At 35.0% G+C, this 13,423-nt stretch overlaps 1 protein-coding gene across 10 annotated transcripts in view; it reads left to right on the plus strand.

The window, feature by feature from the left end:
- Positions 1 to 13,423, plus strand: part of sick (sickie) — a 183,371-nt gene that overhangs the window by 166,704 nt on the left and 3,244 nt on the right. For all 10 annotated transcript variants that reach the window (XM_089714291.1, XM_089714289.1, XM_089714290.1 and 7 more), the window contains 12 exons: positions 4,672 to 4,755; positions 5,757 to 5,885; positions 7,856 to 8,020; positions 8,154 to 8,394; positions 8,584 to 8,723; positions 8,829 to 8,984; positions 9,125 to 9,416; positions 9,491 to 10,145; positions 11,313 to 11,462; positions 12,213 to 12,409; positions 12,756 to 12,864; positions 13,149 to 13,341. In XM_089714291.1, coding sequence (XP_089570417.1) covers positions 4,672 to 4,755; positions 5,757 to 5,885; positions 7,856 to 8,020; positions 8,154 to 8,394; positions 8,584 to 8,723; positions 8,829 to 8,984; positions 9,125 to 9,416; positions 9,491 to 10,145; positions 11,313 to 11,462; positions 12,213 to 12,409; positions 12,756 to 12,864; positions 13,149 to 13,341 — 2,511 coding nt within the window. The remainder of the gene's footprint in view (positions 1 to 4,671; positions 4,756 to 5,756; positions 5,886 to 7,855; positions 8,021 to 8,153; positions 8,395 to 8,583; positions 8,724 to 8,828; positions 8,985 to 9,124; positions 9,417 to 9,490; positions 10,146 to 11,312; positions 11,463 to 12,212; positions 12,410 to 12,755; positions 12,865 to 13,148; positions 13,342 to 13,423) is intronic.

Consider the following 13,423-nt stretch of genomic DNA (forward strand, 5'->3'; position numbering starts at 1 on the left):
GATACTAATACCGCCTATTTAACTTTATATTAGATGAATGTGTTTTTGGAGTTACCGTTAAATTTGTAAAATTATTTGAATTTTTCAATATCCACAGTATCCAAAGTATTTCTTTTTTAATAAAAATTACCCTGAATTCACATGAAAAAAAAATTAAAACAACGGGTAGTTTTAATTAAAATCAACACAAATAACTAAAATATCATTTTTATTTTTGCACGATAAGGGCGAATTAAAATGGTTCCTATGTTCCTATGATCAACCTTTTAATTACGGCATCAATTTTCATACCATAAAAATAAATTCTCACAATGCTGGTGTAATACACTACCTCTGTTGTTTTACAATGGCTACTAAATTGCTCCTGCGATTATGAAAATATGAAATGATGGTATTATGTAATAGGAATACAATTTCATTATCTAATGTAAGTAAAGACACGTGACGTGCGTGACGTCCACAAGCTTTGAGGGCATTGTACTCCAAACGAGCTCGCTTAATGTATTACTTAATTGTTTCACCTTTCTTTGTTACCTTCTACTTCTAAGTAAAGATAAAACTTATTGCACCGTAATACTCGTGGATGATATCTTCAGATTATATTCAGATAAACCAATTTGTTACTTACTTATTTTTTATATTAGTCACCGTATGTAACCATTATGTTTATTTTAATTCTTTTACCTTTGCCACAGGTTGACTTAAAGAGATTGCTGATAAATGATAACGTCGCATGTTTACTTTTCATTAAAGTCTGTTACTATATTTTCCGCAACCCTATTTATTTAATTAATTTTCTCTTGCTTATATTTCGGATCCTGAGTCGAATAATTTTAAACAAGTTAAAATATTGGTAAATAATAAACAATAGGTATCTCACATTTTAAAAATAACGTTTAATGTACTTTTGGATTTTCTAAGTTATACTTCTTCATTTGCATTAGGCATAATATCATAGTTCAAAATTATTCATAATGCAACGACACGTTAGATGGCTGAAACGGGTAACTTAAAAGCTAGTTAGTTAGCTTACAGGTGTAGAAGAACATGTTTTTACGATTGTTAGTGGCACGCGCAAAAGGTGTAACGCTGATCTATCAATGACTGTCAACCACTATAATTGGCTCAACTTAATGCTGACCAACAGGTGAATCGTCATAGTAGGAAAAAAGTTGTATTTTAACATTCACACCACATTCGTGGCTGTTATTAAAATGTAGTAAATTCTCGCTTTTTGTGAAGTTCCGAGTCCGTTATTACTTAGTAATTCAAAAACTTTACGATCGTTCTGGTATCTGACATCTGTTGCCTACATTTAAATTCACCATCACATACACGTCGAATGTATGCTCCATCGATTACATACGGAAAAAACAACGTTCTTTTGAGACGCATGTATAATTCGTGCTGCATTTGTTTTTATTACTTTTACTGCTTTTAATTACAGAGCTTATTTATGGAACATGGACGTTGTGTTTGTTTAAAAATTTTGAACTATAATAATCGTATAATAGTTAGTTGTTAGAATAATTTGGTAACCTAAAATTATATTTAGATTAGAGACATAATATTATCTACCCTATGCCTTGTTTTGTTAAGTTAATACATAAAATGTTTAAGTTTTTCACATAATAGTGATGCTATACTTTAACGTAATACCTAACAAAAAGCAGGAATTCACTTGTTCACGTTGCGTTGTTCTAACACGGCCTATGTTTAACGTAGCACATAATAATCTAAAAACTTCGTCTCACATAATAGTCTAAAAACTTCGGTCTCTTAGTAAACCCAGCAAAAACGCAATGTATTATCATAGGGAGCTCTAAATTGACTGCTAAGATTGACTGGAACACTATTCCGAACAATTTAACTTTGGATGGAACGTCAATACCTTTCAGTGACTCTGTTAAGAACCTTGGCATTCACTTTGACGCAAATATGACTTGGAAGGTTCACCTCGAAGTCGTTCGCAAAAAGTTGTTTGGCGCTGCAGGCTCAATACGCAGGCTGCGCAATTTCCTGCCCATACCAACTAGGATTTCCCTTGCAGAGTCCTTACTCTTCCCCATCCTTGATTACGCCGACTCCTGTTATCCCGATTTAACCGAGAAACAACTCGATTCTCTAGAGCGCCTTCAAAATCTGTGCATCCGATTCGTATTTGGTCTCCGCAAATACGATCACGTATCCAATTTCCGCAAAAAACTTGAATGGCTTCCTATACGTTTTCGCCGGTATACTCATATGCTGCATTTATTATACGGTATCTTATTCGATCCTAAGACCCCCTCCTATCTTAAAGAAAATTTCAAGTTTCTCAACGAACATTCCTTAACTCTCCGTTCCTCTAACCTTTTAACCTTAAGTATTCCTTCCCACCGTTCTAATTTCTTTCACTCCTCCTTCACTGTCTCCGTCATTAACCTCTGGAATTCGTTACCCGAAGAAATAAGACGTGCTGAATCGATTTTTACTTTCAAAAATAAAGTTAAAAACTATTATAGTAAACTGTCGCAGGCCAATTGTTAACCCTCTTGTTTATTGTATATGCTTATATGTATGTATATTTATGTATGTATATGTATGTATATATATATGTATGTGTCCTTATATATATATTATATATTATATACATTATATTATCTGTGTAAGTATATAATATTTATAATACAGGTATATATGTATGTATTTACTATGTATATAAATATTATTCTGATTCATGCACTTTTATTTATTATGCACCACCATGATTAAGTTAACTATTTTCCTCGACTTTTTTGGGTTGCCTGGTAGAGATCGCTGCCAGCGATAAGGCCGCCTACTGTACATTGATTAATTTATTGTTAAGTTTATAAAATGTATCATATCTGGTGTACAATAAAGTATTTTTCATTCATTCATTCATTCATAATATTTTGATAGGCATCACGGACATTGAACCCCAATTTAATTTCGCTGAGTGCGTTCCTGTTGCGTGGCAAACAAAAGGACCCTCTGTCCAGCTGCACCCACCTTCACTTAAACGCGACTACAAACAATTTCACTTTGTGACTCACTCAATTATTCAAAATAATAAGGAAATTATATTTGTTAAACTAGACGAATCGATGGCTTTGTGTGAAATGTCCAGGGAAATGTATCATACTTTTTGTATTATGACGTTGAAATTAAATTCAAAATTCGATTGCCTTTATTCATTAATAGCCCTTTATCAATTATTTTAGAAACCTATAGTTACAATAACTATCGTACCATCAATACTCCGTGTCTGCATACAGTGATTTAGGTCTTTATTGAACCAACATCGCTCTCGTTATTGTAACAATGAAAGCTCTCGGAATCAACTATCTATTTGTGGTCATCTCCAATTACAAAAGAAATACATGCACTTAGACTAGTTTATCTTGACAGCCAGGAAGTGTGCGTAGAGTGTATGTATGTTCGGTATGAACTATAAACAGTTGTTCTCTTAAAACACTTAGTGACATATCACACTAGCGGATTGCGAGCGGTTTCAAAGCGGAGCGGGTGCGCAACGAATACGTTGCGGGCGCGCAACGAACACGCCGCGGTTGCGCAGCGAATTCGTTGCGGACGCGTCATTTTGTATACTCTCGCACAAAAGCCAGCCCTTCCGCCTTGCCTAACTTCCATTCAATATTTCCATCGTTTCTGTAGCACTCAATTTTTTAACCGTACTGTGGAAATGCACTTACTTAACAGTTAACTAAAGATGTAATAACAACTGGAGTTGTTAAAAAAAGGTGCTATAAAATTGAATTACTAGGACTTTTAGAATGTACCATACATTCCAAAAGTATGTAACGACTGACCAGTATAATCTCTCCCATAGCAACGTATGTTATAAAGAGATTTTGTGAACCTAATTATGAGCAAAGTGATAGTGAGTTGCTGGTTGCTTGATAAAATTTTCTATTCACTGCTATTTATCTAATAATAAGATAGCCCTGTTTTAGTTAAGGAGCTTTAACATTTATTTCACTAATGAACTTTCTTAATGAGCAATTAAGTTATCTGATTGCATTTCGACCAAGATTTAATAGATAAAACAATACCCTAAACATTAACATGTTATGAAACTCGTAAAAAATAATGATCTCATAATTATTATACTATCACAAGTTATAAGTAACAACCAGCACGGATTCCATTTTGTTAATGAGTGTACATGACTGCGACGTAAACGTTGCGCATCTGCCACGCGTCCGCAACGAATTCGCTGCGCAACCGCAACGTATTCGTTGCGCACCCGCTCCGCTTTGAAACCGCTCGCAATCCGCTAGTGTGATATGTCACTTATTGTGTGGTCCAAATTAGTGTTGTCTAAGCGAGAACACGACTACCGCCTACACAAGATATAATAAATGCAAACAGCTAGTCGTTGCATTTTACTATTAGATTTCTTTGTTTTACATCTGTCATTCCTTGTTTAACATTTTATATTTCTAACATTGAAGATGGAGCTTAAAGAGAAAACGCAATTCAATGAGAGAAATTAGTAAAATTGTGCGAACATTTCAAGTGTTGCCAATTGCTCTGTTCTAGCTGAAAGTGTCTAGATGTATAAAATAAAGTTATTATTTCAATTATGTTTAAATTTTTATCCTTCAGTTTATTCTATAATAGGTATGTTTATTTTCTTTGTTTTAGGCGCATGTCGTATCCGCCTTCGAGCAGAGCCTCTCCAATATGACCCAACGGTTACAGCAGTTGACGGCGACAGCAGAGAGAAAGGTAATAAATTCTCACTTCCTTTTATGAATTTGACTGGCCGTTTATCTAGAAATTGAAGGAAAATTTGTGCTTTCAATAAGATGGATGTTTGGAATATTTTTTCGGATATTATTTTTATAAATAGAATTATTTAAAACGTTCAAATTAAAGTTAAAGGTCTAATGAGTAACATATATTTTTTTTGGACATTTATATTCACTAACCGAAGAGTAGTTAGACGAAGAAAACAGGTAATTGGCAGTAAGTGGCACCTTAATACGATAGGAAAAGGTGACTCATCTATACAGCTACATATAAATATCCTATGATAATGTTAGTTTAATTTAACGACACTATTTATTAAGCCTTCGATCTCTGTTAAATAGGTGGAAATGTTATTATTGAGATTAGATAATTTCCTCGATTAGAGAAAGCGTACAAATTAAACAAGTTTTCAGATATAGCAGAATTAAGCTCTCGCGGTAAATCTTGTGTTAAGTGAGTGAAAGATGGTTTGAAATTATATTCTAGATAAGCAAAACTTGTTACAAGCGCCTCGTTTCCATACAGAGCCTTTATATAAACACGTGGCTAGTAAAAAGTTGCATTATTCACAGAGAAGCGGTTAATTAACTTTGTAGTGTGCCCGCTTTTCTCGTTTTAATTAAATTCACCTGTTGACGATAAGTACCCTCCATTAATTAATTTTTCCTTATCTATACTGGACCGAAGTGTTTAGTACATTATTATTTAATTAGTAGAGTATAAATTACTTTCGAGCTTTTTAGTGATAAATGCTAAGGATAAATGAATTCAAATGACACCTATCACCTACGACATTATCTTTAAGTACTGATACTATTTTTTCCTAAAGAACTTCGACATTTGAGATTTATTTTTTGAGTAATTGCAAATTGATAAAACTTATATTTGGTTTTTGTATTTATTTATGTTTATGAATTTATTTGCTTATTTATCAAATATTATGTCTTATTTATTTCAAAACGAAAATGTTCGCATAGGACTCAGAACTAACGGAGCTCCGTCAAACCATCGAGCTTCTTCGAAAGCAGTCCATTCAAGCCGGTCTGACCACAGCGCACATGCAGTCCATGGGCATTCGGGCGGACGGAGTCAATGTTACAGGCCAGGTAATTTATAATTTATATAATATAGTACGGTAAATGCGATATGATATAAAATAGTTTGGAAAATCCAAAAGTGCACGCCTCATAATTTTTTTTTAATAATTATTTATTAATTATTATTTTTGTTTATTTAATAACAATTAAACCACATCGAATCAGACCCTGAAAAATGAAAGGGTTCTATTCCTGAGCATACTCAAGCGTAAGAGAAAAAAAAAGACTCGATTAGTAAAGTATTTCGGTCGCTATCGTGTTAACAAGAAAATCCTCCGCACATACAGACACACGGACGTCCAAGACAGAACTTTTTTAAACTGTTTTTTAACTGTTTTTTAACTAGTTTAAATAACAAAAATGACATCAAAAATATCATGAATTTTAAAAATAGTGTTTTTCTTAATATGTGTGTGTATGTATTATCTTACAAGTGCAATGTATGATACATAAAGACATTTTAAGTTTGAAAAATCAGATTTTTTGCGCGAAGTGACAGTAGTACCCACCTCAACGCTTCGCTTATGAGGCGTGCAAAATGCTAATAAAAACACTTTCTATGAAATTAACCAAATTAGTAAGAAAGTAATATGGTATTCATCTCACGCTTTTTATCCAACTTTTTATATAAAACAATGCGCCTCGAATTGAGTGCTTTCGTCATTTTCAACAATGCAATGAACCGTATTGTGCAACTAGAGCAGTGCCTTAATTTAAAAAATATCTCTACCATTGCATTAGATAAGATTTTTATCTTATCACAATGCTATTTGAGGCTCATATTGAGGGTAGTTACACAGAGCTCACCAAATATACATAATTAAGTAATGGGTCGTGATTAAATTAACGACGATATGTGGGTCGGCTATCAATCGTTGCGCAAGACATCATTAAACAGACGGTGCCTACAATGAGATCATGTTCAAAATAGGCTCTGCTAGGTGACAGCGTGATAATAATGCTTATTAGTTTGTGGACACGTGTAACTTTATAACACGTGTACTACATTTTTCCTAATTAATCAGTTGAACGAAAGCTGCTATATTATTTTCGACTTGATTTTATGTGGAACAATATCGTACAGATATTTTAGAGTCACCTCTTTTTAATTCAACAATAAAGCCTCGTTAGTCGTTTAATAAAACTAGTCCGTTAAAAATTATGGTTTCGATAAATAATAATTTATTGATTGTTAGTTTTAATTTCTGAGTACTATTATTATTGCAACGACTTCATTTGTGCTATGTGATTCGGATACCTTGCGGGCGAAATAGGCTATTAAGCCCCAAGGTAAATGTTTATTTAAAGTAGAATGCCTATACATTATTCCGTTACTGTAATTAAACAATTAAAGGGAGTGCAGTAAGCTTTAATTACATGTAGTAGCATTCAATGAAATGATTTATTTATAGACCACTTTCTATACGCACTTAACTTATTTTAATAGAGCATCGTTAATGAAGTTTTCAGATAGTTCACTATGACATACAATGATTAGTTTCAAAGCAGTTAAAAAAAATATAGGCAATATGTTACGCTCAATTTAACATGCTACAGCGCGGTCAATAAATAGACCGCTCTGTTGAAACTGTGAATTATATTGTCTATCAATAGACGTGTTCTTACATTGGAGACGTTGTTACTCAAATGACACGATATCCTGTTAAGGCCATATCACTGAAACGTTGCGCTCCGATTGTACTCAATCGAAACGATTTAACGAGCGAAACCGTTTTGTAACGTATCTGTGAATACAATAGCAAAATGGTAACGTATGTACTGGTTTAGTCATGCAAATTTGCAGCATGACTTGATTTTAAATTACAATTTATGTCTTCTTGTTTGGTTTTTGACTAGTCTTCCAAATCTGGGAAAGTAGCTAAAGACATAATGTATTATGGAATAGCAATACTTTATTCGTGTTATTATTATCTAAAAAATACCTAGTAATATAAGAAGTACATGTTATCGTGCTATAGGACCCGACACCATCACAAACTCAGCAATCGTCTCCACAACGGCTGGCACAAGCAAGCAACGGCGCGATTACGAGACACCTTTCAACTGATAGCGTGTCTAGTATCAACAGCCTGAGCAGTGGCTCGTCAGCACCCCATGATAAGAAACATAAAAAGAAGGGTTGGGTGAGTTGCATATCTTTAATAGAATACGTATTATCTAATATTGAGTTATTTGACACAATCTTCAGTGATAAATTTCGAAATTCAATCTTTTTTTTTGTTTAAACAACACATAAATGTTTAATTAATCCCACAGTTAAGATCATCGTTCACAAAAGCTTTCTCGCGAAATGCAAAGATTTCAAAAACGGCGAAACATGCGTCCCTCGGGCAATTGTCGTCGCAAGATAGTTCGTCTGGCTCACATCACTACGACGACCCTCACACAATTAGAGAAGGAAGCAACGAGAACAGTCTGGAACATTCCCACGAAACGCTCGACAATTCTAAAGACAAGACGACATGCCCCGCGGACAAACCCGAAGAACCAGCCAAAGGTATTATCGTTGTTATGAACCATGACTTTTTCAATGTTGCCTTAATCAACTAGCTTGAACTTAACGACTTCGGTGAAAGTTTATAGTATGTACTTCGGTACTATAATCACTCACATAATAGTTGCCGTAATAACTGTTAGATAATGTAAATGGATTTCACACTCTAAAGATAAAAATGTTCTTTTGCAGATAAGCAAGATCAATCGATAGTGGATGAATTGAAGAGACAACTTCGAGAGAAAGACTTAGTATTAACAGATATACGATTAGAAGCTCTAAGTTCGGCACATCAACTAGAAAGCCTTAAAGATACGGTCATCAAAATGAGGGTATGTACTATGTATTTCTTAAATATGTTTAAATAAAACAGTCCCTAATTGTTATATAATTTTTAATTATTTTTCCATTAAAATACTGTTTCTTTTTTATATCAGAACGAGATGCTCAATTTAAAACAAAACAACGAGCGTCTTCAAAGGCTAGTAACATCAAGATCTTTAGCCGGCAGTCAAAGTTCTTTAGGAACTGGTGGTTCTGCAGTCGAGGATCCTAGAAGGTTTAGTCTTGCTGATCAAGCCACTATGCATCAGGTTAGTTATACGCTACAAAAGGAAGATGGAGCTAATATAAAATATTATATTAAAATGATAATATAATTAATTGTTAATTCATTATTATACATAATTATATTTATATACAATTAAATTAACTAAACATTATTTTTATGCAGGCCACGTTAGATATGCATTCACAACCCTTGGACCTCGATTTTAACTGCATGACATCGACTCCCAATAGAGATAAAAAAGGTTCTCCAAAGTCAAGTATGGGGGAACCAATATATGGAAACAATGCCGCGTGCGAATTAAACGAAAATAGCGAAACAATGCTTGGAGCTTTGAATGGCTCTAGTGATATATTTACAAATGGTGATAGAATGAGCGGAGACTACGATATCAACAGCGTTCTCCCGCCGCCGAAAACACGAGAACTAGCGATCGGGGAAAGCTATTCAGATATCGGTAGGACAATAAACTTTCCTTATCAAACATGATTAGATTGAATCGACACCATACTAAATAATGCTTGTTTTCAGGCGTAGCCGACAGCCAAGGAGATACCACCGATGGAAAGAAAATAGCAATAGCAGTTTATTTAGGACAGCCGGAAACATTCCAGAGATATTTCGAAGAAGTTCAAGATACACTCACAGAATCTGAATGTAGATTTTACGCAAAACAGTCTGCGAGCGCGTACAATAATCACTTCGAGAAACAATCGAGTTTCGATTCCCCGCGAATGTCACAGAACCACAGTCCAGAAATAGAAACGCAAGACTACCCTCAATCTATCAATAAGTCAAACACTAATAGCCTTAAGAGTAACAAATCGACGCATAGCAATTCCTATAAACACGTGTATAATAGTGATTCGACAATAAACTGCAATGAGTTTACTATAGCGTATACGTATATTTCTGGGAAAACGACATGGCAAAATTTAGATTATATAGTGAGAAAGACATTCAAGGACTATTTGTCGAGGATAGATCCGGGGACGAATCTCGGCCTCAACACGGACTCGATCACGTCGTATCACTTGGGAGAAGCCACTCGAGGTCCGGAGATCGGTTTTCCTGAGTTGCTCCCTTGTGGATACATCATCGGCACTGTGAATACTCTGTACATATGCCTGCAAGGTGTCGGAAGTTTAGCCTTTGATAGCCTTATACCAAAAAATATTGTTTATCGGTGAGTATTCATTTTTATTAATAGGACTTATTTTTATTTAATGGTGTAGAGCTAGAATTTTTATGCCTATAAAAATATGCGTTTCTAATATACATTCATTACAAGCAGGTGTTAATTAATTGAAAATGTATAATGAATGTATAAATCAAATTAAAAATGTTAAATCCGCTGTTTTATGCTCCTAACGCGTTATAATTGAACAGTTCCTCAATCAATCGAACCGATACACCAAAAGTAACACTAGGATAACGGCAATTAATTTTCACTTTTACTCCACTTGCGAACAGCTAAAATTTATTAATACACACATACCTATCTACACTAATAGGTAGTACCTATAAAGAGGAAACATTTCGAGTTACGAAAAAACTCTAAACATACTCTATCGGTTTTATAAATTCTTTTATCATTGGAAAGTAACATGTTACCGAGTAACATAGGCAATTTTTTTTATCCCGGGACATATTATGACGAAGCACCGGCCCATGATACTGCAGATTTTGCTACACATATGGCTAAAATTTTTTGATACATTGAAAGATAGACTTCTAACTATTTGTACAGTAGAACCTCGATAAGTTAAAGTCCAAGGGAAACACAGAATATTTTAAGTTATAGAGGTTTTAAGTTATCAAGGGTCTATCCATTTTTCACTGCTTCTATAGCTTTTAATTTATGAGCGTAGGTGAGGGTTGTTAGTTTTCTTTTTGGACTCTTTTTAAGCCAGTTTTATCACACAGTAAGTAAAGCGATGTTTCCAGGACAACTATCAAAAACTTATGATGCAAGTAAGTCGTTGTCATAAAGCTATCCGCCGCAAAGCTTTGAAGAATTTCGATAAAGCAAACAATAGGTAATGTATTGCTTACGTTAACAATACATAGTAAACCCGTGCAAGCAATAAATACCGAAACCTTTTGTTTTGACACTCTTTCAAAATGACTCATTGACAAATAATTTTATGTTATAGAGGTTGTGGACCCATTTCTTTAAGTTACTGAGGGCCAATACAGAGATTATTAATTTAAGTTATAGAGGTTGCGTATTTTAAGTTAAAGAGGTTTTGGGCTCTGATGGGAAGGGAACATATTATTTTTTGAAGTTACAGAGGTTTTTATGTTATCGAGGTTTAAGTTATCGAGGTTCTACTGTATTAATATTTATCAGATACGTGTCTCTGCTATCGGAGCACCGGCGCGTGATCCTGTGCGGTCCAAGCGGCACGGGCAAGTCGTATCTCGCCGCGAAACTCGCAGAGTTCTACGTGCAGCGCACGCAGCGGAGGGGAAATCCCGCTGAAGCGGTAGCCACTTTCAAGTACGTTGGATTATATAATTGCTTTAGATATTTATAGCGATGTTGTGTAGAGACTTGAGTCCTTGATTTTGAATTGTGTAATACGAATAGATACTACTGTTAATGATTTTATATCTATTGTCTTCATAATGTAAATTGAGTACGTAATGTTTTTACGTTATTGTGTTGGAATAATGTATTTCTATTGTTATCCATTGTGCTCTTTTTTATTAATAAATGTAATGTTAGAACCTTGGTATTCAAATGCTATGCAATCTCAAAAATAGCTCTATATAATATTGTCTCTGAAATGTCATTACCTTGTATAAGCCGTGATCGATTATGAGCGAGCGTGAGCCAATGCTGTGTACCTACTGAAGCGAGTTTATCTAATAAGCCTGCATAATTACTGAGAACTATTTATCTATTAACCGCTATAATTGACTTGGTTTAATTAGGTGAACATGAAAGAAAATATGTTGTTAAAAATAATTATGAATTTCTTTGAATTACACAGGTAGTTAAAAACTGTGTTGCTTATGTTTTGAAGCGCAGTATGAACCGAACCTTTGTATTAAATTAAATTAAGAGTATATTCCTTAATATGTTGAACATGAAAGTTGATTAGTATAGATGAATCCTGGGTCAGATCGAAAGCGATCCTCAGCCTATTGAATTTCAACAAAACGTTATTATAATCGCTATTAGTATGAAGCTTTTTAAACCGCAGCATCCAATAAAGTGTTTTATAGTCATTAATATTGTCATCAGCGTGGACCGCAAATCGTGCAACGAAGTGCGCGCATACCTCGCGAACATAGCGGAGCAGTGCGGCGCGGCGGCGGGCGGCGACGAAGCGGCCTTACCGTCGGTGGTGGTGCTCGATAACTTGCATCATGCCTCTGCGCTTGGTGACGCGTTTGCAGCGCTGCTGCCGCCGGATAACCGCGACATGCCTGTTATTATTGGTGGGTTTGTGACGTCATAATACATCACATCTCGTCATATTACACTACTTAACATCACATCACGTCTTATTACAACATATCACACAATGTCATCTGACATAACATCACACTACATCAAAATAGGTATAACATCAGCTTACAATATATCACACATGTTTTTTTTGACCTTATTCTCGTAAGTGAAATTCCTCGTTTAAAAGATTTACATGATATTATTTGAATAAAACTTACGAGATATTTAATGTAAAAGTATATTATAGGATACAAAAAAGAACTTCCTTCTTAAAACAATTCAATATTACTGATATAATATAGTGCCTGTTAATAAAATAATATCGTATTACAGGCACAATGTCCCAAGCAACGTGCAATACGACGAACCTGCAACTACATCACAACTTCAGATGGCTACTAACTGCGAACCACATGGAACCCGTCAAAGGATTCTTAGCTCGGTAAGTCTTTATGAAACTCTACAAACACATTACTGTACATACATCGGTACACAGCTTACTGAAGTCAAACTTCTTTGGCAATATTCAAAGATACCAACACAGATACCAAAATCGTTGCCTTACTCTATGACGGAATTGGCATGACGCGACCTTGAAATTTAACTCTCAAGTCTCAACGCGCCTAAAGAAGTTTCAATTCAAAAGTATTTATCATGCTCTCTTATTCATTTGCAATTCTTTTGGTATATCTTTTCTCATACCACAATATAAACACTTGGTTCCAGGTATCTCCGCAGGAAGCTATTCTCTCTAGAACTTCGGTTAGGGCGTCGCGAGCCAGCACTAGCAGCAGTACTGGAGTGGCTGCCGGGCGTGTGGGCCGCGCTCAATGCCTTCCTTGAAGCGCACTCGTCCAGTGACGTCACTGTTGGACCGCGGCTCTTCCTCGCCTGTCCCATGGATCTGGAGGCTAGCCAGGTACAGACATGAGAGCTGAACAATTATTGTTTGGGGTTAAAATTTCAAGAATTTAAGGATAGAGCAAATTTGTTTATATTAA

Source organism: Colias philodice, chromosome 3 (genome assembly GCF_061535455.1).
Source record: "Colias philodice isolate Cphi_HAF_F1 chromosome 3, ilColPhil1 Martin Lab GWU primary, whole genome shotgun sequence".
NCBI classification, from domain to species: Eukaryota; Metazoa; Arthropoda; class Insecta; order Lepidoptera; family Pieridae; genus Colias; species Colias philodice.